Here is a 27401-nt window from a genome sequence, read left to right on the forward strand (position 1 = left end):
TTCTCAACCAGAATGTACAGTACTTGTACACCGGGGGATACTTATACAGTTGCCAGGGGGTATGTGAGAAAATTGTGGAGCAGCTCAACAAATTTGAAAAAATTGATTTAAAGATACAACCACCGACCGAGTCAGCTCTAACACCTGAACTATGTGTTGCGATTGAGAGTGCATTAAAGCTAGTTAGCAAGCGAGCAGAGAAGTTTAAATAGTTAGCTAAGAGTAATGAATTACTGTAACAATATCCTTTTTTTAAATAATTAACAGCATTAAATACCAATCTAGTTTAAAATCAATTCAAATAAACATATTTGGAGCAAGACATGTTGTGCTGATGAAGGAGTACTTGAATTTATCTGTCGGTGTATGTAAAACAAAAAAAGGTTGAGAACCACTGCCATAGAGGACGGAAGCAGAGAATCCGCTGGAGGCAGATTTTGGTTTTTATATTCCCGTCATTAAGCAGATAACATGACATATCTCTCAAAATGCATGTGCCCTGTCTATATCTTGAGGTCAGACAGCCTTATCGCTTGGTCTTGGTTCACGTTCTTCCCTGATACAATCTATTCTCCACCGGAAATTTTGCTACAGCCACAAAATGCTGACGTTACATCTTTTTGCTGCTTAGTCCTAAATGGAACAACTGTCCAGAGAGCGGACTTTTGACTCATCTGACGACCAGTGACGGCATCCCTCAACCTCGTAGTGGCTGTCATGAGACATTCATTTCATAACGTTGGTATAAAAAGGGACAAGACACTCATTCAGGTTGTCACACAAAAATTAATTTATTCCCAGTGGAAAAATGACAGTGCTTAGTAGACGGTGACAAACGAGTGAGCATGTGTGAGTGACGCCGTCACGCTTGACGAGATTTCCAAACAACGTTTCCAGAACGTTCTTTTTTGGGTCACCTGTGCGGCCAGCCCCCACAGAATTCGGTCTCAACACAGGCAATAATGCTCGTGGGTACAAGGCGAAAAATGAAAACATCAAACGGCCACAGGAAGATTCTAGGCTTTCTCTTGTTTGTCCTGTCCTTTGCTTCAAGAACATCCCAGTGTTCTGTGACTCAGCCTCAACTGAGGAGAAGTTCAGTCTGGTCATCCATGTTAACGTCTTCTTCTTTATAGGTGTTCTGACCTTTTTTCTTTCACTCCACATCCTACGGTAAAGGGTTCTTTGTGCTGATCGCTCACGATGCATCACAAAATATGGCTTGGGCGGCTGATGCTTTTAGCTTTGTATAAAAGTCACAGATGAACATTTGCCATTGGTGGTATTAAACACTTCTCTAAATGAGTACAAGACATGAAAGGTGGATGCAGTGTGAAGATTGTGGTTAAAAATTGCGCAGAGAGGGAGCAGTGTTATAAATAAAGGGTCTTGCCTTTGATGGCATTGCTAGAGACGCTAGCTAGATTGTGCATTAGCTATTGGCCACTGAGGTACAGTAAATCCAGTATCATGTAATTGTAAAACCTACAGGGTCATGTCTTAGATCGTCTACTCAGCATGCTATAAAACGGGGTCAACTATAGGTTTACATGAGATTGCTATCGGTCTCGACAGAATCTGTTTGTGCTACTTGGGTGTGTGTTTGTCTGCCATTGCACAATTGTTATCCTTCTACCCCTCTAATTTCATGTGAGTTTCCTCCATCTCCTTCTTGTCCCTCCCTTTAGTCGTCTGCTCCTCCCTACTATCTTCAATTTTACCCTCCTCTCCGCCTCCATCTTTTACTCCTCCCTCATATCTTTCAATATGGTGTGTTTGTACATTTGAGGGAGTATGTCTCTTTGCTTGTGTGTGTGTGCGCGCGCGTGTGTGCGTATGCGTGTGTGTGTGTGTGTGTTTGTCACAGTGCACTGAGGTCGTGGCAGGAGCGGGACTTCTGGCGGAGGATCTTGCTGCCCCGGTGGCGGCTCATCTCCCGGTAGCGTCCCCGATCCCGGTCCCGGTCTCGGCCGTACGAGCGTGGCACCAGCCCCGCCAAGAAGCGTTTGGCCCGGCTGGTCAGGCTCTCCCTGCGGCCTGCCCCGGGGTCTCCGTCGGCCCAGCCAGGGCCCACGCAGTCGCCCCTTGCAGTCCGAACTGCCGCCTCCAGCAGCTCGTTGGTGCCGTGGTCCAGGGAGGCTGAGAGCTCCAGGTAGAGGCAGTCGAACATCATGGCGCTGGATTGGGCCTCTGGTGAGAGCGGAAACGATAGGTTTTAGAAAAGTGTGTATGGTGCGAATTTTAAATAACTGAGGCTTCACACACTGGCAGCTGCAAATGGTAATTAGAGGCAGCAGTTTGAAATGCAAGGACAATTAGATCATGAAAACAGTAAACCATCAACAGCATGGTAATGATCCAGCTGGTATGTGATGTGTATCACCACAAGATAATGTCTCAGCATCGACACTCACCGCTGTTTGACAGACTCTGTTAAAGTCTTAAGTGTTAGTTTGTCACTTCTTATGCACCAAATTGATACAAATAGAGTCAATCTAGAGCATCTCACTTTGTCGGGATGTGACACTCTCTTGCTTAGTGTGCTTTTGAAATCTTGCCTGATAACAATGACAGAGAAAGAGAAATAGTCATAAAGGCGGTGACATCTTCTAGGATTGTGATGTATTACAGTGGACACGACTACACAATAGGCCTTAATGCTTTCAAACGAAAAATGTATCATAATTTGTTGACATTTTTTTTTCTTTCAACTGCACAATCTTTATCGGTGGATGGAGTTTGCTCAGTTGTCATGGAGATGGATCAATTGACATGGGACTGAGCAAAGGCCATCTTCTGATGAAGACCATGTAAATGTGGCTGAAACCTGCTGAAAAAGCACATAAGTGTAACTTGAGGTTGTTTTGTCAAAATACTATATCCAAGGTCAAGAGCTCTCATGTTCCCAGTCCATCTCCAAGACAACTGAAAAAATAAAAACTGTGATACAGCTGAAAGCTAGTAAGTGGATCTTGAGTTGGGATTTTTTGGAAAGGCCTTTTTTTTTCAAATCAACATTTTTACTGAAAAATCTGCAGGAAAAAAAGGAAAAATTTCCTCTATGGTTACATATGACAATCTTGACTCAAGGTCCACTTACTAGCTTTGTCCAGGGCTTTCATATCTCACAACAGAGCAAACTCCACCCACTAATTAAGTCCTTTTGATACAGCTGAAAGCTCTGGAAAGAGTATGTACAGTAAATGGACCTTAAGTTGGGATTGTTTTGCCGAACCACTGTTTCCATGGTCAAGAAATATTCTTGTAAAGTCCTAAAAGTGCGATGAATGAAATCATTACAGCTACTGATCTGAGTTATCTCCATGACAACTGAGATAACTCCATCAAAGTCCAAAGTCACAAAGCAAGAAATGGTTAAAATTAGTACTTGCAGCAAAGATACTACCAAGTATTTGTATTGCAAATGGTAATTTGAAAAATCATATATCACCAAGATTTCTGTAATACAGATTTTATTTCATACCAATTTTCATTTGCTTTTTAATATTACGTTTAACCCCCCCTCATTTCAATTAAACTAATTAGCCTTTATGACAATATAATGGTTGTAAAATTGACGTTCTTTTGCAAATCTGTCTCATCAACAGTCATAAACGAATAGAAAGAGCCAGAGAGAGAGAGAGAGCAAGAGGGTGGTGGCAGGATGGGGTTAATGTTGCCAATAGCTGAGTTGTGTAAGCTCAAATCTCTTGGCTGCAGCTCAAATGGGAAAATGGTTTCTATCTCAATGTGACTCTCCTGGATAAGGACAGGTGACTAAATGTTTTGTTGACAAAGCTCAGTATCTCAGCTAAAAGACCCTGTTTGTCCCTGGTTAAACAAGCCCGTATGATAAGGAAAGCTCACGGATACTGATCGCTCTGCAACAAATGGGCTTCACTATCAGCTCAAATAGCATTTTTTTTATTCAACTATACTTCAGGTTTTGCTTTACTCCTGCTCTGCTCAGAGCCAGTCTGAGAGCTCATGAGCAGCTGTGCGCGCAAAGGGGTTTTTAAAGCTCATTATTGGTAATCATAATAACTCTATAAAACTTATACTGTATGAACTTCAAATGACTGCAAAGTGTCAGCTGCAGGAAGAGGTTGCTGCCGTCGATTAATTTTTTGTGGGTCTCAGAAAAATGATTTCAAGCGCACAATAATAGTCTGTGAGTACCGATCAAAACCTCAAAACATCTACTCACCAGCAGATAAAAAACACGGCACATAAGTAATGCAAATTAAATAAGATTATTTTTTAAAACTTCAATAATGAAAAATATCAGGAAAAACGAGTTGCTAATGCCTGAAATGTGATTTTAAATGGAACATGCCAGAACTTGTGAGATGTTTTCCCACATGTTTTTTTCCATTAATTCTTTTTCTTTTTTCTTTGCTGCAAAAAAACAGTTGAAATGGCAAAGACTTGCTTTCTTAGAGACAGAAATGAACAGTGAAATAATTCCCCAAACTGTCGGATGTAAATGTGCACTGCATTTTGCATCAGCTTTGACCTATTGTACTTACTGTGCTCTATACACAAGCAGTTGTTGAGTACAGTTAGTGAACACAATGGATAGTTCGGATAGACTTGGGTTGTAAAATAGCCAAGTTTTCCTGTGTATCTAGATATGAGTTTGCTCATTTGTCATGGAGATGGATCAGTTGACATGGGACTGAGCAAACTTTGTTTGCTGATAGGGACCATATGATATGAAAAAAAAAAAAAAGCACATAAGTGGACCTTTAGTTGAGATCGTTTTTGTCAAATTATCATATCAAAGGTCTGGACTTAGATTTTGTACCTAACTTTTGAGCCAACATGGAGTACACTTCATCTGCTGATGAAGACTGTGTGATATGGTTGAAAGCTCTAGAAGGAGCTAGTGAGTGGATCTTTTTTTTCCCCTTTTTTTTCAGGAAAAAGACCCATGTTGTAAAATTTTCAGCCAAATTTTCTTTAGCAGTGGCTGAGGTTTGCTCAGTTGGCATGGAGATAGATCTGTTGACAGGGGATGAGCAAACTCCATCTGACGGCCGTGTGATACTGCTGAAAGCTACAGAAAAATGTAAATAGTTAATCTGGTGTTGTCTGGCTGCATTTATACAGCACAAACATACTGTATAGGCCACAGTTATTACAACAAACAGAACTAGATTTGATCTGGGTGTAATAATCCACCCGCAGAGCAGATGTCGACTCACAACGGTGTCAGCTAATAGTGGGTGAGGTAAGAGTGGGAGAAAAAAGCCAAGTCCCAAAGCAGATCAACACAGCTTATCCTAATACCTACAACAGCTGATTGAATTGAATTGAATTGAACTTCATAACTTGTTAAAAGAGTGTTCGGGAAATTGAATCAGAGAGGAGGGGGCCACCCAAAGGTGGTCACAATGGAAAAAACTGTGCCTGTATGCTGACAAGGAGAAAAGGAAAAAGGGATGGAGAAAGTGACAGACAGAGAATAAAGTGAGAGCGGCACTAAGCTGAATAGGAAGAAACACACGAGTCTTGCTGAAGGAAGAAGAGGGAGATGCTGAAAGGACCTGACAGGCAAGATGGCATATAAAATGAACCAGCAGGAGAAGGAGACAGCAAGAGACCTACAGAGAGAGGAGAGAGACAGACAGAGATAGTGCCGACTAAGCAAACCGGGCCAGAGCGCATATTAATCAAAGCCCTGAAGAGCTGGGCCACACCACAGCCATATTGAGCAAATGAGAAATATGTTCTTAGTCTGTCAGCGTGTGTATCACTGTGTGTGTTAAGGCGTGAGAGAGAGATCTAGCAAAGGGGGGAAGGTGAGAGACAGCAGAATAAAAGTGTCACTGTACATGCCATAAATAGACTTTATGACCCCAGCACTCTCAGCAAAGCCCCAGGGTCTTTAAGGAAGATGTTAGGCAGCCCGGCAGGCCAGTCAGCGTCCTGTGTCAGGCTCGCATATTAGAAAGAATACATGCGGTCTGTCCAGAGAGAACATAAGAACATCCCTGTCAGGCACCCTGGGAACAAGGATAGAGCATTTCCATATTGCTGACCACTTTGATGCTCCTGTTTTTGTTTTTTGTTTTTTTGTTTATTTATGAGGAGAGAATATGCTGAGTATAAGCATCTCTTATTACTCATTCCTCACGTCCCTCCCTCCTCCTTCCGCTCTTGTCTTCACGTATAAGCCAAAGCCGTGACCGAGTCAGCGATGTGCAGGCAGCAATGCGCAAGTTTTACACTTGCTGCCTCTGTTTAAATTGCACAACAAAGCAAACCAAACAAGATTTGGCCCATACAATAAACACAGACACTCAGACAAACACACACTATTCTATTCCTATCCCCCTGAGAGAACCTTCTGACTCTATTCTTGCTCATAGTCTCAAAACGCAGCATTTCATGCCTGAGGTTAACCCCACATCCAAAGCCTAACTTGTCATAAACAATTGGCTTGAACCTTAAATCTAGCAGACATGAAACCTTAATCTCGTTGGACACTAATCGTAATCCTAAATCCTTCATTTAACATGACTTCTTGTAGAATTCAAGATTCAATATAAATTTATTGTCACAAAGTAATATAAGTTTTCCCTTGGCAAGGCTCAAGAATAAATAAATAGAGCACATTTAAAACACATTTAAAACATGTGTGCACACACACACACTTGTAGAAAAAAAGGGGTTTGCCAAAAAGGGGTTAGAATGATAAAGACAACACAAATTCTGATAGTATATTTATTTTCAAAGTAACCAGCTGCTGATTAATGTTTCTAAGTATATTTAAAATATTAAAATTTGAAAATGACTTTTCAAAAAATAAACAGGCATACATACCCAAACTCATTCCCTTTTTGTTGGAACTAACTAAATAGAACAATATTGCTTATACAAAATATGCATATTTTAGACCTCTGGTAAGAGTAAACAAATATTTAAGCGTCGCTGTCAGGCTGATTACATTCTGAGGGGTAACACTGTCGTGAGTCATGTTTCTGGCCCTTCTATATAAGGGACTAAAACTCTCCAAATTGCTTCCCAGTTACTCATTTAGCTCATCTCTCCTGTTTTGTGGTAATGATAGTGTACTCTTGGCTAGCCCAGCTTCTATGCTCTGGCTTTATATGGGGTTTTCGGACTCACACATACAGTCTAACCCTACCTACAGTCAGACAACAAAAAGAGCCAAAAAGTAAAAAAAAAAGAGCCAGAGCTGCCAAGGTGGGGGGTTACATCCAAATGCTTTAACCTTAAAAGCGGAGTCAAGTGGATGCTGACATTACATGTCATAACATCCATCTTATCTGGACAGATTCTTGTCAGCGTTTTCACCTCTGTTATATCGGAACATTAAGTTCACCGCTGGTCACTGACAATTTCTGCAGACTACAAATGAGACAGTTCAACGCCTCTCACCAGCAGCAGCAGTGGTTTAGGAGGGCAATCTAGCAATTTCTGAATAGCCACAAAAGGGTGGAATTTGACAAAATGAGCAGCTGGTCAGGAACGTCTTTCATAAAGGAGCTACAAGATGTCATCTTTCATACCGGCGAGGAACGATATGACACACCAATATCAAATATTTCAAACAGAGGTTAACAGCACCTCAGTGACGTATGGGGAAAAAAAACAAAGCACTGGTGTAACACTAGCCATATAGCCTCCCTTTATAAAGAAATATCCTCGTTGTGAAGGTCTAAAAACTCAAAGTGTTTCTTTCAAGGACAGCAGAACAAGCCCCACTCTCTCATCACACACAAACACACACTCACATAGAGCAGTACACACATCTCGGCTAACTAAGGCTCCCGCACCATTCTCATATATTCATCCTTGCCTCTGTCACTCCTCTACTTCAAGTCCCTCTTATCACAGTCCTCGGCATGAAACAGCTCAGCTTCAGTTCAGAACTGTGTTTTTATTCTTCAGTGATTTTTTTTTTTTTTTTTTTTGCCAATACCGTGCTTCAGTATTGCGTGCCAAAATGTAAAAAGTCTGCAAAGCTTGCTTACTCTGATAATTACAATATTAAAGAGAGCTCTTAGATCTACAGGATTTAATCATTCTGCAGTAGTAGCCCGGACACATGCCTATAAAAACATTTATTCCCTTGAACCTTTTCATTTTTTATTTTTTCATGACATTAAATCACATTTGATGGACTTCATCCCTTTCAGTTTTTGATTAAGGCAACTTTGGCAGCATTTATATCCTAGAGTGTACTACTTGAAATTCGGTTAACATTTATTCTATACAATTATTTTGTGTTTTATTTTAATACCATATTGAGGTCTATTTTGTATAGTTGTTTTCTTTACTATTATAGCATCTTTCTGCTCATTACTGTCAAAATCTTAATTACACAGACTGAGATTCAATGTGGTAAAAATATAAAACACAGAAAAGCCCAGGCGGTAAATAGGTTTTATAGAAAGTGTATATTTCCACCCCTTTACAACAATAACAGATGATAGAATTTTTCTCCCACAAAGAGTTTACCAACAGAGCATTTATCCTTTTATTTATCAAAGTTAGATCCCCTAGGAGTCCTTCTAATGGAGACAATGTCACACACTGACATTGGAGGAAGATTTATGGTAAAATACCAGGACAGAGAGACAGACAACAGGGACTAAAGGAAGGATAAATGAGTAATTGCACAAAGCACACTACCATTTTCTCTAAGGGAGAATGTGGCTGCATGTGTGTGTGCCTATTAACTACACATTTGCATTTTTAGCGTTTACGCACTCTTGTCCATTATATCCAACAGAAAAAGCATCAATCTGCCGGATCACTGTAATTACAATAACTTTTCCATTTGAGTTTTTCAATTGGGAGAAGTGATTGAAAGGCATTGAAAAGAAGCAACGACAGAGAATCCATTTCTTGTGTGTTTCTTCTCTTGCATCACTGACCCAGCAGCCTGGTGTTTGTTCGTCATTGCTTATAAGCAAATGTCTGGACATAAATGTCTGGGCAGAACCTATTCCTATTCCCCACTCCCCCTTAGTTACTGTTGCTATGCCTGTCAAGCTTTCAGTTCCAGCAGGGCACATACGGTATGCAGTCCATAATGATAACGCTGGCAGCTTTACCACTAGAAATTCTCATCAATTTCGAAATAATCGGTCCCTGATATCAGTCAGAGGTAGACAAAAGTTACATTTTCATTCCCAGCCTGAGACTGTTGATTTTGTCGGCTGAAATGACAACTGTTTTTGGCAGATATCATTGGCTGTGCCTAGCCAGCTAATCAAGCTAACCTTAGTCTCCAGCTGAGGTTTTAATGTTTCCAGTTGAGTCATCTGAAAATTAGAGACCCGTTTAAGGAATCTTAAGTAGCGCCAAATTAATATCATCAGGACAGAGAGGTGTGAATGTTTTAGGAGAGCAGCAACTACAGCTTGTTTGAGGTTGGAAAAATACTTTAGAAGAGAGATTTGGTGAGATTTATGGATACTTCCACACGATGGGGAAAGTTCACGTGCTATTGTGAAAGGGGCTTTTTTTTTTTTTTTTTCCACATAGCCTGCAACAGCACAAAATATAGTTACCCTCATACCCATACCCAAATAATCTTAACATACTGAGTATCTCTCTTACTACTTTATTTTCCCATTCACACTTCAACATCCGGCGACATCACAGATGCATTATAAGAACTGATTACCTGACCCAGACCTGACACCCGGTCACTTGATTCCAAAGAAGTTCTCTAACGTCGCCTGCACATGTGCATTAGCTTTTCTCCCAATGGCTCTCGCTGTGCGTTCCTGCTCAGCACATAGACTTTACATTGGGATGACATCACACAAATGCCTGGTCAACAGTTTTACAGAGGTCTTTTTTTTAAACGGTGGTTGGGCTGCAGGGGTTTTTTTTTTATTCAAAATTTTTTTTCATTTTCTGAGATAAATTGACAGCAAGGCTGAGTGGTGGCGCCATGTCCAGTTCTCTTGATACATCCACAGGAAAAAATCAAAAGCAAACCTGCTGTGCCTAGTTACAGTTGCTAATCAACGATTAGACAACTGTTGTTCAAGGGAGGGATTTATTGAGCGGTCATTTATATATGTGTATGACAGGTTTACATTACAGACCAGTGTCCCTCCCTCTACCTACCTTCTGAGCTGATTTCACGGGAGCGGACCAGGTCACTCTTGTTGCCCACCAGGATGATTGGTGTGTGTGGCTGGGACTCCCTGAGGAGGAGGCGGAGCTGGGCAGTGCGGTGGAAACTGCGCCTGTCAGTCACTGAGAAGACCAGGATACACACATCACACTGTAAAGTGGACAGGTCCTGGGGATACAAACACACACACATACACATGTCCATTAATAAAGTAACACTTCCACGGAGTAGATTAGTACTGCATACGTACAGGAGAGATCCAGTGACAGCTGAAGAGGCGTGGAATGTCAGGTAGTTTCAACACATTACACAAGATCCCTCGCATTCCATCAACAAATTTACAGTTTTTCCTTGGACAAATTTTTTAAACTTAGTCCCCTCCCTCCAGTCCCTGTTTTGTTGTGCTGGAGCTGAGCCACTGAAAGGACATCAGCGCTGATGCCGGGCAGGCAGCACTCAAATTTTTATCGCTGTCCCATGAGAGGACGCAGATGAGGCCTTGCTCTACTTGATGTTATGCACATCCCGCTTCACTTTGAATCTCCTGACCCTGTTAACAGTGACCACCAACATCCCGTTGGGGCTTCCTGTCACAGAGGCTCAATTAGCCCGAGTGGCTTGGAACTGCCTGGGAACATCTTTGTCCTCTCTCGCTTTCTCTCTCTCTGATTCTGTCAGCCACATTTACATTGGACAGAAGGTGGTTCATGAGTGTAAAATAGCAAGGTTCTTCTGGCTGTACCTAAGCATTATAATTATACTAAGGAAGCATTCATGGCCAGTCCCTAAATTAGAATATCTTGTATCAGTCAAATGTCTGGTAATTTTTCGGGTGGTATTAGATGCGGAGACTCTGCCGTATGGTTCAGGGTTTAGTGAACTGAATTCCCTGTGGTTGTGCACGGCAGAGTCAAACGCTACCCAATTTTGGATGTAAGTCTGAAGCCCGAGGTCATGTGGATTAGATATGACCATCTGTGTCACACAGCACTGTAGCTTTTTATATGATCAAGCGTATCATCACGATAATATATCAATGTTGTGTTCAGAGCGTATTCCACTGCATAAAACTGTCCAAAAATCTATTAATAGTCCTGTAAAAATCCAAAGATAGATAAAGAAATATTTTTCCACTTTGTCTGACAATGTCACATCTGTATCTGCTTGATCCAGACCTTCAGTGATTCTACAGAACTAGTCTTTCACATTATTTTCTGCAAAACTTTCCTTTACCTGGTCCAAGCCTTCGCATCTTCACTATACTTGAAGTTCTTAAGTTCTGTGGGTTTAGCCATGCTACTCCAGGCTAGCATAAGTCTGTGGGGTCGAAAATGTTGAAACAAAAGACATTTTATCTAAAGTTGGACAAGCACAATCAATACAAACTATTTTTCTCCCAATGACAGAAACCTGAGACCAGACTCTACATTGTAATGCCGGTCAAAGTTGCGTTCTCTGACAATGAAATAGAGAGGCAGTGTAGAATTAGAAGACGGACAGGAACTGTTTTTTCATATCTAGATGGGTTTTCTTGTAGTGAAGCAGAGACTGTGACTGTAGTCTTCAAATGAAATCTGCAGCATTACCACTGTGTCATCAAAGCATATCTGCTCACTGTTTGTAGGGCAATACCAGAAAATAAAGTTCATTTAACAGAGCCTTTTCCCTTGGCTAAAATGTAGACACGGTCAGAGGGAATTGGAAAATTTTTATTTGTGGGCTGGTTTAAGCTTTAATCTTTAACTTATAGATGTGGTATTTCTAAACATTGCATAATTCTGACCCACAGAATTGCAAATACAATCAAGTTGATTCAGAAAATAGGATTCGCAAGCCTTAAATAGTGGTGACTGAATCATTCAAAAACATGTTATTCCCACCAGATAACTCAATTTTCCTGCTAGCTTTGTACACACACATTGTGTGTGTGTACTTGTGAGTGTGTGGATGCCGTTGGCCTACAGCCACGGCCCTGAAGATAAATTCCTGCCCTCCAGAGAGTTTCAGAGGCCTGAAAAATTCACATTGTCTCAAGCGGCCAAGTAGTATCGGATCAGACCCCGGAGCAGGAAATTCATGGGAGGCGGCTTGGCAATGTCTGTTTGACAGAGCACAGGAAAAGACAAGGAGAAGACAAGGGAGGAGGGGAGGGAGCCACTGGCATGGAAGGAGGCTCCGCCACCTGTCACAGTCTGATTGAGGGATGAGGAGGAAGAACGGAAACAACAACACGTAGGAAGATAAACAAAGAGAAGGAGAACCTAATCTTTGTAAGCAAAGGAGTACCAACACAGAGTTGACATCAATTAAGAGTGTGATGGAAGGCTCCAGGCAGAAAACTGTGACCAAGTAAATACACCTCTCTATCAAATTGAGGCAGAGCAACCCAGGACAGTGCCAGCTCGCTCCCTCTCTCTCTTTCTTTCTCTCGATTAAGCAGCTCCTCTCTGTTCACAGAGAGCAAGCCATCTGTCTATACCTACTCCTCACATACACATACACACAGACACAGACACACACACACACACACACACACACACACACACACACACACACACACACACACATTCACATTGACTAACACAAAAGCCAGGCTAACATACAGTAATTAGCACATACACACAGATCATCGAGCTATCAGGAAAATATTAATTAAATCATCTTTATAACAAAGAACTCATCTGGCTGATCAGGCCATTTTCTCTGTAATATGGGTGCTCAGCCATCTTCCTGTACACTCATCACCTTGCAACACTACAGGGCCAAAAGTAAGTGGACACATATTCTGTCTAGATTACTTAAGTGTATATTCAGTGTTGTAGTGTTCTCCATGGTTGGGTCCAGACCCCTTAGTTCAAATAAAGGGAACTTAATCTTAAAGGCCCTGAACACTCAATCAACTTCTTACTATGAGCAATGGGATCATACATAAACACAACATTTTGTGGCAAAGTTCAAACAGTTTCAAATTCTTATACACTCATAATGCATGAGAGATTTGTGTCTGCGATGTTTTGCCTGTGTTCTTCTCACTGATTAGAAGTGGGCGGGACTCCATTGGACAAAGGTGATGTCACATGTTTCCAAAAACCGGTAAGGATTTAGATATATTGGAATGAAAATGTGATGACAGTTGTAGTCTTATTTGCATATGTTCCCAGCTCTGTTAATCAAATTTGATCAAACACCACACAGACACAGTCCTGATTGAAGCCAATTTTTTGAGTGTCAAACTAATGATAAATAATACTTAAAAACTTAAAAGTACAAAAAGTAAATTCTTTCTTATAAGAACAAAAGTTAGATTTCTAAGCAATTCAAATAATGTACCACACCAACCTTGGCCGGTAAAACTCTGCTTTTTCCAAAATGGTCAGGTATGACCACCGTCTTATGTGTGTCTCCAAGCAACAACCTATGAACAAAGGCTCTGACGTGAAAGCAAACACAACAGTTACACAGTCCATAGCAGTGTGTGTTGGTATTGAGTCACTTCATCGTTTGCTACAATGAAACATAAAAGAACAAAAAGGAGGGTGACCACTACCATCCAGAACGTGGAAAGTTACAAGTAAGAAGAAAAGAGTAAAATAGGCAGAGGGTCAGCAGGCCAAAGAATAAATTGACAAATGGAAGAACAAGACAAGGAATAAACTTTGGTTAAACATGATGGAAACAAGCGAAGAAAAAGCTGCATTTCCAAACAGACTCGGAGATGGCATCTGCTTTGCTCTACCAGTAACGTAACTTCTAACACAGGCTTCTATTATGCACTGGTTACTGTGTTGACATGGCAGTTTGGCGTGAGAATTATATGTCTCTGTCATTGTTGCTTGTGGTCACTGTGCAATAACCTAATGTTAGGAGGGTGAATGCTACAAAGTTAATTAAGAGTTTTGTTCAGTAGAAGCATATGGAACACTAAGTTACACAAACTACGTCATAGTCTAGCATAACTGGGTTTTTTTTTTGTCATAATGTAACTACTATTAGTAATCGCATTATTGCCAGGCACATCCCAGCTGCTTTCTTTCATTTATCAGCCCCTTACAAAGTTAATTGGTATGGTCACTCATCAGGTTGTTAGCTCGTTAGCCTGTCAATATGTAACATGGCTCAAAATCAACAGAGCTAAGTTCGAGACTACCAGCCCTCAGACTGTATTCATAACTTGGCTGGACATCAACAGAGCTAAGCTATATACTAGTGAACTAGACTGTATTTCCCTACATTTGTGAGCATGATGTGGACCGTAACATTAATGGAGCATATTCACATGTTCGTAAACTCACTGCCTGCCTGTTGTAGTGGCTTGAGTTGTCGGCCCTGCCAAGGGAAGACCCTTCCCTGTTGGTAGCCACTCAGTCGGTGTACAGCTGGCTCCTAGCAACTACTGCTGTGGGTTCAGATGAAGCGTTGATGCTATTGCCTACAATGGCATTGTAGGCAATGGTGTGCTTCCAGCTTTGTGGCAACAATTTGTTTTGACTTTTTCTGACTGACCTCCGCACAGTAGTGACCTCAACCTCATCTAGCACCTTTGGAATGAGTCACATACTGGATGCAATACTCGGTTATCACAAAAAACATCACTGCCCAACCTCACTAAGTCTCTTGTTGCTGAATGGGAGAACCTGCAGCCAGGTTCAAAAATTGATGCAAGGTGTTCCTAGAAGACTGTTAGAGCAGCATATTAATGCCCAAGGTTTTGGAATTATATGTTCAACAATCACATATGGCAGTAATTTTTTTAGAATTGGCCTTACTTCACTGTAAGATCGATATGTATGAACACAGATTTAGATTTTCCAAATACTGAGGCTTCTTTCACCATACTAAGATGATTACATAACCATAAGTTCACAACAGTAATAATGATATCTGATTGGTATGCAAAGCCACACTTACAATGCTGGCTTTATAATTGAAATTATGAAGAAATAATAGACTTATTCTAAGTGGGGGATTGTTGCTTTTGGATACATCCTGGAATGTGTCCGCCAAATGTCTCAAATTGTTGCCCATCATTTATACTGTGTATCACTATCTATCTTACTGCTAGCTTCTATTTCATGAAATTTAACCACTAAGATTGAATTTTTATTTTAATCCATAAACATAACATAAATAAGAATCTGTAATAATTGGTCATCAAAGATAGTGAGCAGGATTTTACACCAGAGAAATTGAAGTCTCTGGTGGAAAAATGATTGGCAACACTGTCTCTAAATTGCCTTAAACATATCTTCATCACTTCTGTACTGAAATTTCTGTTACTTGGCTGGAATATACACCCATATGGATTTATCTGTAATAGACTGTAATCAGCTGATAATATACCTTGCAGACATATTGGTCTGACTCTTCCTACTACTCTGACTCAGCTTTTCACTCAATTTGAACGCAGTCAAATGGGGCAATCATTCAGGTCATACACATACACCATGAAAAATTGAATTGTTTTCAAAAATAGAAGGCTCACATTAGAGTCAGACAGGCATGTATGCTTTATCAGTAAAAAAGTGTCACAGGCCAGGCTTTCTAAGAATTAATTTTTCAGCCACTTCCTGTTTCTGGTGGAGATATTGATAAGAAAAACACATCCAATAAAATATGATAGAAAGCATAGTATCCCACCCTGTTTTTATCAGTGCAACATACAGACGTGATTTTTTGGGGGGGTTTTTTGGAAAGGAGAGTCATTTATTATTGGAGATTTTTCCTATCAAACAGGAACGAACTTGAATTTTCATGTTTTGGAACCTTTTTATACACAGAGAAACAACACACTATACACACATGCACACACATACATTAACATGCACTCAAAAACACATTCAACCACCAACTTGCCGGAGCCGGCACCACATCAGCAACCATTAACCGTGAGGACAATGAATCAATATCGGACATTATTTGCATATCATGCTGTGGCTCTTGCGAGCCAACAAACTATTATTCCTGCTAGTTGTGAAAAAAGGCAGAAAAAACATCATATGGCTCATTTTTGAGAGTGTATGTGAGCATGTGTTAGTGTGTATGTACATACATTCCTCATTATACAACATGATCCCCACTGCCTGGAACGCAGACCCTGAACTATTGAAATCTACTGGTTCCCAAATCATTTGTTTTGCAGAGCAAGATACATGAGCAAAGCAGCTTAGGGCCTTTGCACGGGAACAAACACATCCCCACCGGCTTTCACAAATATCCAAAGAGTGCACACATGCATAGGTAAATACATAGACACTAACTCTACCATTTCACTTTATCAAAAGCAAACACATGCACGTTGCACACATCTTCCTGTTCGGCTTGTATTCTATCTGTCTGACTGCCTGTCAGAGCAAAATGAAAGGACAGGCAGATCAATAAAGATGCAGGGGTGATGAATGAAGGGAATGGCAGAAGGACAGGAAAAAGGAAGGAAGAGAAGGAAGGATCAGAAAAAAAGGAGACAGAAAAGCACCATGATCTGTAGCTAAGTCAAAATCTGATAATAGGATGATGAAACTTAGTGCAGATAGAATGCTGAGTTAGTGGCTTTGCTCTTTTTCTCTCACTTTCTTACTAGTGCACAGAGACAACGCTTCCCTAAGGAAATATATTACTGTGGCCATCTGGCCTGCACAAGCTAGGCCACACACACACACACACACACACGCACGCACAGATACATGAGCACTGCGTGAGCAATAATCGCCAATGACCACATCGTTCCTGAATGCAGCTGACATCACAGCACAGACATAGAGTACCATGAAGACTATACACACAAGAGCACCAACCAGCTCGCACACACACGCTTACACATACACACACACACACACATGCAGGAGGGTAGTGTGGTGACTGTCCCTGCATAACCCAGATTCAAGCTCTGTCATGACAGCACGTAGAGCCTTAACCCTGCTGAAGTGTCCATCAGCAAATCCCTGAATCCTTCCCGGTTCCAGGGATCCTGTTCGGTGGTCGACTTCTGACCTCCCTGTAGAGAGAGGATAAAAGAGGATTTCCCTCTAGGACACAATAAAGTATTGCATCATTGGTATTAACATTCCGTGTAGATTTAGTGTATTTTTTTGTCTTATGCATTAATGGCCTTATAATTTGAAAAAACAAGAGGTTCTATAGGGTTCCAGCTGCCAATCAGTGCTTGGAATGTACACAGGAGGACCAATCAGCTTTTGCCCCTTTAGCTGTTGCCTGTTGCTGTCATGAAATGCTGTGCAATCAAGTTTTGAAACTGCAAAATTTATAATTAGACTGAAGCCAAGCTGTTGTGAATGACATTGTTACAAATGACTGAGAAACATTTTTACCATTAACTTTCACGCTAGACAACTAGCTTACACAACTTATACTACAACCAACAATTAGTGTCATGAACCACAAAACAACACTATACTACACTGACACTAACATTGTCACAAATGACAGTTAGGTTGAGTGCCACTTACCATTTTGTTCGAACTTGATGAAATTATTATTTTACCAGTAGCTACCATTCTAGACAGCTCGCTCACTAACGTCAATTTACACAGCCCATGCTAGCATTTATTAGCAAGAATAAATGTCACAACGCTGACACAAATACTCACACTGTTAAACTACACTAACAAATCGCAGCTAAGCTCAGTCATTTTTTTTTTTTCTTGTTTGAACTTTTTACCATTAGCTACCCTGCTAGCAGCTGGCTTACTAATGTCAGTTTCAACTAAGGTTTGTTAGCAAGAAGAAGTGTCTTTATCAGTAACACGAAGCTACACAGCAGCTGCTTTAGACATAACAAAATAACTAACACAGCGCTCCAACTGACAGAGCTAGCATAGGATCATATTTTAGTGATCCGATGCTAACTCTACTTTAGACAACTAGCTTACAGTTGTCTAAAGTAGAGTTAGATAATAGTGACTACATTGGGAGGACAGTGACAGTGATGACAGTTTGTTCGGACAAATACATCTAAGTAGAATCAATTTGAGAAAAGTAACCAGAAAAAAAATAAAAAGAAGATCAACGGACAGAGGAACAGTAGCAAATAGAATAAATGTTGAACATGGAGAGAAAGCATTAGCAGAAGTACTACAGAAACATTTTTTAAAATCATTGTTTTGAATAGTATTATTGGTAGAACTTCAAGAAAAATATTGCAAGTTCAAATCTGTCAGTGAAATTCTTTTACGTGACCAAATATTAGACTGCCAAAATTTAAAACATGTTGCTGAAATGTTGTCTCTGCCCAAATATCTTATATGATAACTCCTTTGTCTATAGTAAGGCCAAACAATGTACTTTTTTCAAGAAAATGAATGATTTCTGTTAGTTCTCAGTATCAGAAGGTCTCTCCTCAATCCACCTTATCTAGAAAACTCAATTTGAAACTGTAATAGGATTCTGATTCCTGTTTTTATTTTCTCCCTTAATTACATTACAGCAGCTGAGATTTCAACTGAGCTTTTCTATAACTTGATTTTGGTTCACACAGAGAACTTTTTACACAAATAAATTGAGTATTGGCTCCTGGCAGAGACTAAAAAAAACAAAACTGTTTAAGTATAATATCTTATTGGATTAAGGCCAGAAATGTTAAACTGCAAATAGTGCAGAACAACTAAGGGAGAAAAACAGCAAAACAAGAAAGAGAAAATGTCCAAGGAAATAACTCGCTGGACACAATGCCAAAATCAGTTTCTGTTCCATGAACTGGATGGTGAAACGATGTTTTTCTTTCCTCATAATGATGCAAAAGAATGTGGTCAAGCAGTGATTATCTTCTTCCAAATTACATCCTGATCTTTTTCTCTAATTTGCTTTAACAAAGTAAATGATCCATTCCAGCAGCTAATTCCCCTCACTATACACTCAGCCTCAGGCTGCACATTTTTGTTGTTTTTATATAAATATTTGAACTTCAAGCTATCAAATAATAATGGAAACTCTTAGACCGACTCAGGCATGGAATACATTCAGACATGCCTGAATGCACAGACACTGAAACAGACAAGCACACATTAGAGAGGAGGGTGGGAAGGTCCCTCTGGTCTTCAGTGACCGCAGTCTCCCAACTCTTTCCCTACATGCAAAGCCCCATTCACTGTTTAATAGATACATTACACAACCAAAGTCAGTCTAAAGGCAGAGGACAGCATGGGCCGGCTTGGTCAAGGCCAAGTGTGCCAGTGTTTCTATTTCGAGCGCATGGATGAGTTAATTAAAACATCCTACCCCGTGACGTCAACAACATTCAGATCATCCCAGCGTCTGGCAGAGCAGACTCTCATGTGTATGCCAGTGTGCTTTACACATTTGACCATGCTAATGCTACATGTGCACATACACACACCCGTCTGTCAGCATAGTCTATATATTTACGTGTTTCTGCACTTAGCATAAGCTCTACCTGTGGCTTGTTGTGCACCACTTCCTAAATTACAGCTCCATGTAGACCTTCATGTGTCAATCAGCTGTTAGTCAAGCCAAAAAAAAGCACTTGAAGGAATAATCGCTCAGTGTGAATGTAAACGTTTTTTCATCTTTTTTTTGCATTTTGGTTTTGCAAGGGAATGACAAGGCGCTGATCGGGCTGGCCAGAGAAGCAGTGAAGCCCCACAGCCGACGGCGTCGGATGCTGACTTTTCCAGTATGATCTTATGCGTGAGTGAGTGATTAAGTCAGCCCTGTTTGTGCATACGTGAGTGTGTATGTGTGTGTCTGTGCGTGTTGCTGTGGTAACTTGGTTGTAGGTAGGGATGCCCCACGGAGCACTTGCAGTTTGCTAGGAGGCCAGAAGCTCTGCCTCTTGGGACTGGGAGTGCTGGCGGTTAATTCTGTGCCAGTTGAAGGCCGTAACACGTGTTAAGCAGCTGGACATCATCTGTCCGGACGCCTGGCTGTGTGTGTGAGAGACTGTGTGCTTAGAATATATTTGTATGTGTGTATATGTCTTCCATCTACGGGCATTACCACAAAAAAAAAACCCAAAAACATGAGCATGAATTGGCAGATAATTTGGGATGCTGTCCAGTCCACTCTGCCTTGCCCCCACTGCTGACAACCCTGGAGTTATTCCAAGCTTCCTGCTGGCCTGCGTCTGTTGCTTCAGCCTTAACGCCCTGCCTTGTATTAACACGCGCATAATAACAAATGTAATTACCTCTCAGCAAGATTTAACCATGGCAGAAGAATGCCAGAGGAGAAAGGCGAGCGAGCATCACAAAAAAAGTAACAGGGTGAATGGACGGGGAGACTTGGAGATTATGACTGCTGCAGGATGAAAGGGCAACAAAATCGGGGGTGAGAAAGGGAGGATAACGCTTACAGAACAAGTGAGGAAGTGAAGAAATGAGTTAGCTTCGAGTGGACTTCCCTAGAGCTAAATGTAGCTGCGTGTGAATAATTTAACCTTAAGGGGAGAGCCCCTGAAGGCTGAATGGACATCTGGAATAGGATGCATCAGGGATGATCCACCCTACTCACTAATTAGAGTGCCCTACCATTCCATCATCACCATTAATAGGCCTTAATGACTGCATGCTTTTTCATTTTGCATAATGTCCTCAGCGTCACATGGAGCTTTTTGAGAAGCTGCCCTCCGCCGCTAGCTGCTGCAGCTAATGTTTTTCCTGTCCAAAAATCTTCGCCACCAGGTTGTAATAACTCATTCACACTTTTAGCCGCAGCAGTTTTAGCTCTCACCAAAATTTTCTTGTTGGTTTTTAGATTTGATTTGAAACAACGCAGGTTAACAATAGAGTGATTTCCACTTGTCCGAATGAGAGAACTTCAAAAAGCTCAAGTACAGTGAGAACAGCTGCTCCTGCAGGACATCCTGTCCAGTGTAGCACACAGACACACATGTAAAAGCAAAAGCATGAAGTCTCTTTACTCTCGAATACACACAAATAAGTTGTCCATCACAGAAATTGTACAAATGTCTTTTTGATTTCCTAAGTACAGTCAAAGAATTTCAAAACCAGAAATACTTAAAGAAGTCTTAGGGAGAAAGAGGTCGCTGGAGCATGAAGAGACAGGGAACCAATCTAAATTGTATGAGATAAAAAAGACAGAATAACCGAAGCATGAAGCTGACAGTCAGTAACTCACCAGTTTCCAGTTGTCAAAAATTATGACTTTGCTGTCCTCGTCGTCGACTGTCACTGTGCACTCGTAGCCCTCACCTGCAAGCAAATACCCATGTCACACACATTAGCACACACAATGTAATAAAAACCACCACACCATACAATGTATCACACTCCTAATAAATATGCAATTGCAAAATATTTTACAATACATTTTGCACTACAAAAATGTGACAATATGCATTGTGGAGCATAAATTAATCATAATAGTACCTTAACTAAAATCCCAGGGATCTCAAAAAGTGTCTGGAAATGTTGACAAGTTCATTTGGGTCTTAAATAATTTGCTTGACCTACTCTAGAAACTTTAAATCCCTTTTGTGAATTTGTTTAAAACTGGGTCTTGTGGCCAACTGACATCTTTGAAAAATGGTAGTTTTTTTTTATCTTTATGAGGACATTTTTATCTCAACATTTTGACATTTTTATTCTTCAATTTAAAGGCTAGGGCCGGGTTATATTCTATAGTTTTGTTTTTGTCAACAAAGCCCATGAAAAATAAAACCCTAAATCAACAATGTTTTAGCCCATTTCAGTACTTTCTAACCTCCCTGCCCAGTTTATAGCTCTCAGCTCCAAACCTTTTTGTTCCTACTGAAGATGTTAATTTTTAAAAAAGGGTCACAGATAAATATTTTTAATATTGGAAAATACTCAGTAATTTCCTTCAACATAACGAATTTTCAAGGCAGCGGGACAGTGCATGTGCATTTCCCCAAAAATTGCTTGAAGAAGACTGAAAAAACCCCTATAATGAATGACATGTCTATTTTAAGTTCCAGGCACGGCAAATCCCCTTTTGTTAATCCTGTTCTCTGTTTTACTGGTGATTACTCGGTGAAGACACGTGTTTATAGGTGAGGAGTTATTCCAGTCAGGGAGCTGATATGAGACGAGACCATCTGTTCAAAAAATGTCAGTTAAAAAGACGATGAATACACTTCAGGATTTTGATGTGTAGCTTATAGAAGAATTACCACACTGCTAAAATTTCTGTGTATAATAGGAACATCATCATGGAAACATGTACAAGCTACGTGGATGAAAGTGCTTTTTCTGTTCATTTATGATGCAAGTGTACGACATCGGCAGTAATGAATACTGTATGGTGGGAGTCAGGGGCAAGTCAGCTTTATGCATGATGGAGAGTAGTTGCCTCTTAGGGACACTGACTTATCGATTGGCTGGTGGGATGGTTGAGGACCAGAGCAGATTATCCCCAGGTTGCAGTAAGCTGTGTGACAGACCTACTGACTGACAGAGGCCAGAGGGGAGGGAAAAGCAGATCAAGGCTGTTTTAGCAGCTTGAAAGGGAAATATACACCAATAGGCATAAAGGACACAGTATATCTCTCTATAAATATACTGTATATATATATATAGTGTATATATACACCATTCAGCCAAAACATTAAAACCAGCAACTGGTTTTAATGTTGTGGCTGAATCGTCTATACAAAGAGGAAAACCTTTTTATTTGCTTTTTTGCAGAGAGCTCAATGAGAAGATCGATACCACTCACATATCTGTCTGTTAAGTATGCAGCTAGCAGCTGGTTAGCTAAGATTAGCATAAAACCTGGAAACGGATAAAACAAGTAGCATGGCTGTGTTCAAAGGTAACACATAAAAACACCTAGCAATTTATACCACTCTTATCCCTGTATGCTAAACATGTAGCGAAAGCCAGCAACTGGTTAGCTTAGCACAAAGACAGGAAACAAGAGGAAACTGCTGGCCCGGCTTTGAGACCAGTTTCCAAGAAATCTGGGACATAATCCCCTGTAAACCGTATGGAATTCGGTTCTTGTACATATAAAACTAGCAAAGTATAAAATGTTAAGGTTTTTACTTTTGGACAGAGCCATCCTGGAGGTTTATTGTTGTTTCCAATCTTTATGCTAAGCTAAGCTAACAGGTTGCTAGCTCCAGATACATATTTAGCATACAGATATAAGAGTGGTATCAATCTTCTCATCTAACTCATCTAAATAAGTGTATTTCCCAAAATTTTAAAACTTTCCATTAAAATACATGGAAGGGGAAAGAATGAGGAGTCTAAAATGAGTGTTTGGGTGAACTGGGTAAATTTTAAGGCTGAATGACGAAAGATAAACACTTTATGAGCATTGATCTTCCAAGAATTGTGATCTTTTTTAACTTAACACTAAATATCTGAACAAAGCTTATCTAAAGTTAAACCTTGAGATTGATTTAAAAAGGTTCCAATCCTACTACAGATGCACATGCACACAAAAACACCCTCCATCAATCCCTGTCTAGGCCATTACCACATGCTTGTGTCTCAGAGTCTATAGAGAGGGATCTGTCCGACTGCCCAGCCAGAGATAAGGCCAGCGATGACTTGCCCACGCCATTCTGTCCCAGGAGCACTATTCTCAATGCCCCGCTGTGGCTGTGGTAAGCCGACTGGGCGGCTGCCGATTGGCTGAAGGACTCATCCCGAGGCACCGCTGTGTCACTGATAGGCAATGTGGCAGGCTCCTCCAAGCCCGGGATCCAATCGCAGTCCTCGGATACGGCCTCTTCCCTCCGCAGCTGGTGTTTGACAGGCAGGGGTGTGCTTCCTCGCCGGAGGGGGGGTGCCGTGGTTAGAAACATACTGTACTAAAATGAAATGGAGAAAAAAAAGACACCTGTAACTCTAGGAAGGATTGGGTAGCACATATATGGTGTTGCTACCTGCAGTACTTTAAAATAGTCCAAGAGGTCCAAACAGGCTGCAGATCTACCTGTACTACTGTCTATTCTGGTAAATGTTATCTGTGGAGAATGGGGGGAAGGGTTTTTCCACTGTGTGTGCTTATGTGTGTAAAGACGAGGGAGGTGATAACAATGGAGGTGAGACAGATAAGTGGCAGAGTGAGAGAAAGATGCTGATGAAGACACAGAGCATGTCAAAGGGAAACCTACGAGACGAGAAGGGAGATGGTGGGGGGTTGGTGAGATTAGGGAGACACAAGGCAGGAGGAGCTGCAGCACGGACGGCAGAAGAGGATGCAAATAGGCAGCAATTTAATATGGACACAGAGAGAGAGAGAGGAGAAGACAAGCGAAAGACAGGAGGAGGTATGTATATAGAGAAAGAAGCACAAGGGAGGGACAGAGAAAAAAAGGCTGCAGCTGTGTGTAACAAGGGCAGAAGTGCAGTCAGGTGGCTGTATACCATACAGCATGAGTGCAGCAAGAATTCACACAAAAATAGGTCAGAAACACAAAGTCTTGATCACCATCCCTAGTTATTTTTAAAAAAAAAGGTAAAGCTGCTATGGAGACTGTCAGCGGTTTTCTCCAGAGCATTAATGTGCCTGAAAAAGTGTGTGTGTGGGTAACTGTGCATGCATGTGCATAACTGTGTGTGTGTGTGTGTTTGCTGCCGCAGCAGGTCAACCATAGACGACCCTCATCAATATTAATATAGCAATTAATCTAGGCCACTCCTGGGCGTCTGTGGCCCAGCATCTGCCTGGAAAAGTTAAGTACAGTTGTGGCACTTAATTAAAGTAGTTTTACACAGTAACAGGAACATATTCGAATATAATGCAATCCAAGTCAGCACCACCACATAGGAAAGTCTCACAAATTACAATAAGATGAATCAATGCCTCTTTGACAAAATGTAAACAAAACCTGAAGATTCTAAATTTCACAAAGTTAGGATTCAATGCAAAGCTGTTGTATTGGACTGCATTAGATCGTTAGATTGTACGAGTGTACCTAAGAAACTGGTAACTTTGTCCCATGTAGCATAGACCTTTCAAGGTTTTGCTTTGTTTCCATAACATCCTTTAAATACTGTATAATACTAATAATAGTATAATACAGTATAATATAGTATAGCATAGTATAGTATAGTATAGTGTAATATAATATAGTATAGTATAGTATAGTATAGTTTAGTATAGTAGAAGACTATATTATCATACATGCAGTTGAGGTGTGGCTGCTTGTGACACAGGTGTGTGGCCGCTTACACGCACTCTCTTTTCTCTCTCTCTCTCTCTCACACACACACACACACTCACACACACACACACACAAGCCCACCCATGCATCATTCACAGAGGCTCACTCAGGTAGCTCAATTAGGTTAATTGAACGAGCTAATCAATTAAGCATGGCCTTTATTGTCAGCGCCGCTCAGGGGAGCTACACATACAGACACAGGAAACGGACTGAGGGCTGAGCCAGTGTGTCAGGGGTTAATCTCCCTCTCTCGCTAGGCAGTCGAGAAACTAGGGCAAACATCATAGCACTATACAAAATTAATACTACGGGCAATGTTTTCATTCTGTCGTCCTCACAGCCCAATTACACTGGCTGCTGCCGCCCAGTTCCAGGCCATCTTCACCCTATGGCTCATTTTACTTCGATTTCGAGGATGCATGAAATATTCTATGAGGAATAATATGGTCCAGAGAGCGAGAGAGCGAGATCGATGGACTGACCACCTTTGAGAACTGTTACCCTGGCTAATAAACATCACAGCGAAATCACGAGCAGTCCCACAACTCTGACTGAAAATCCAATATGTAGAAGTTTCCTATAAAGTCACTACTGTGAAGCACGGACGCACTCGAAGTCCCTGGAATAATATTCAAAAATCCTATCCTGAGAGTAAAGATGAGAAATGAATTTCCTCACACGCAAACAGTGTGACCGCGAGAAACCAGAGTGTGCTGCATAAAAAACAACGATGCGATCTCGTGCTATTCCCTAAGATACACATTAGAGGGTGTGTGTGTGTGTGTGTGTGTGTGTGTGTGTGTGTGTGTGTGTGTGTGTGTGTGTGTTTGTGAGCAGCCCAACCAGTGTGTGCGCGGTTGGTCTAGGCTATTGCGAGGAGCGCACGCGGTGGGTCGAGGCGTAAAATATGCGTCGCCTTACCTGGTCAGCCATGGTTACTCGATAAAGTCTTCTCTTTGTGGAACAAGTGCTGTAGTCGCGACCGCCTGAGCCGCCCGGTTCAAGTCATCTGTGCCGGCTGCAGACCCGGCATCGCATTCACAGCGGCGCTGGCAGACGGCGCGCGGAGGAGACGCTCCACATTTCATTTGACATCATGCTCTTCTTCCCACTCCGGCGCGTAAAAAACAAAAAAAAATCCCCCTCTGCTGACTTGGAAGGAGAGCTGCGGCGCATGGAAAATGTGGAGAGGTGGTGGTGGTGGTAGTAGTAGTAGTAGTAGGGTGGAGGGGGCTGGGGGTAAGGAGGTTACACCTGCGTCTCCGTTTGGAGTAAGAGGCGACTTCTCGTGGGGAGAAGAGGGAAGAAAGCCATCAGCACGACAACGCATCCCCTCCTGTCCTTTCGGCGTCCCAGCGGCCAGCAGCGACTGCGCTTCCCTCCCCACTTCCAGTTAATACCCACATCTCTCTCTCTCTCTCTCTCTCTCTCTCTCTGCCCCTCCTGCGAAGTGTGTGTTGCGGGGTGCGTCCTTGGGTGGTGGTGAAGTAGCGCCCCTCTCTCCCCTCCTCCAGTGTGAATACCAGCCCAGATGCAGGTGTTCCCTCCAATTTTCGCCTTTGTCGCACGCCGGTCTGCGACTTTCCCGGCGAATTTCATTCCGGTTCGGCGGCGGAGAATCCGCCTTGGCCGCTGTGAGGTGGGGCCACCGCCAGAGGGAGGCCTCGTGGAGGCGGCGCCGCCAGCGGGTCCTTGTACAGGAGAATGAGGCTTTGTTGTGCTCACACTACCTCATAGTGTGAATAGCTCGAATATGATGTTATTCTGTTGAATTAAGACCAAGATCTGATTTTTTTTCTTTTTCAAAAATGGAGTTTTCACCATTCCTTGTGAAAGAAAGACGAGCTGATGAGCTTTTACACTAGTTTTCATAAGGATTTAAAGAGGCACTCCGCTAAGTTTACACAGGAGGAGTAGTTTATTTGTCATGAGGAGTACTACCCAGTCTGTAGAAACAGTTTGATAGTTTCCTCTGTGGCTCTTGAGCTTTCTGAAGTGTCTCCCTTTTAGATTGCCTTGAAGGCATCCAGGAATGGATGGCTGTTCATTTTTTTTTTTTTTTACAATTAGACCCACAAAAAAAAATCCTCAGTTTTTAGTAGTCATAAATTCTGTGCAGGCCTGTTTCCATCAGCTTAGCGG

The 27401-nt window shown here is 41.5% G+C and overlaps 1 protein-coding gene across 1 annotated transcript; it reads right to left on the reverse strand.

The window, feature by feature from the left end:
* Positions 1-799: 799 nt before the first annotated feature.
* Positions 800-26836, reverse strand: rem2 (RAS (RAD and GEM)-like GTP binding 2). Its single transcript, XM_040144037.1, has 5 exons — positions 26181-26836; positions 23564-23900; positions 21236-21309; positions 10117-10294; positions 800-2190 (listed from the first exon to the last, which is right to left on the reverse strand). The coding sequence occupies exons 1-5, from the start codon at positions 26190-26192 to the stop codon at positions 1862-1864; spliced, it is 930 nt and encodes a 309-aa protein (XP_039999971.1). The 5' UTR covers positions 26193-26836; the 3' UTR covers positions 800-1861.
* Between the last annotated feature and the right edge of the window lie 565 nt (positions 26837-27401).

This window comes from Xiphias gladius, chromosome 14 (genome assembly GCF_016859285.1).
Source record: "Xiphias gladius isolate SHS-SW01 ecotype Sanya breed wild chromosome 14, ASM1685928v1, whole genome shotgun sequence".
In the NCBI taxonomy this organism is placed as follows: domain Eukaryota; kingdom Metazoa; phylum Chordata; class Actinopteri; order Istiophoriformes; family Xiphiidae; genus Xiphias; species Xiphias gladius.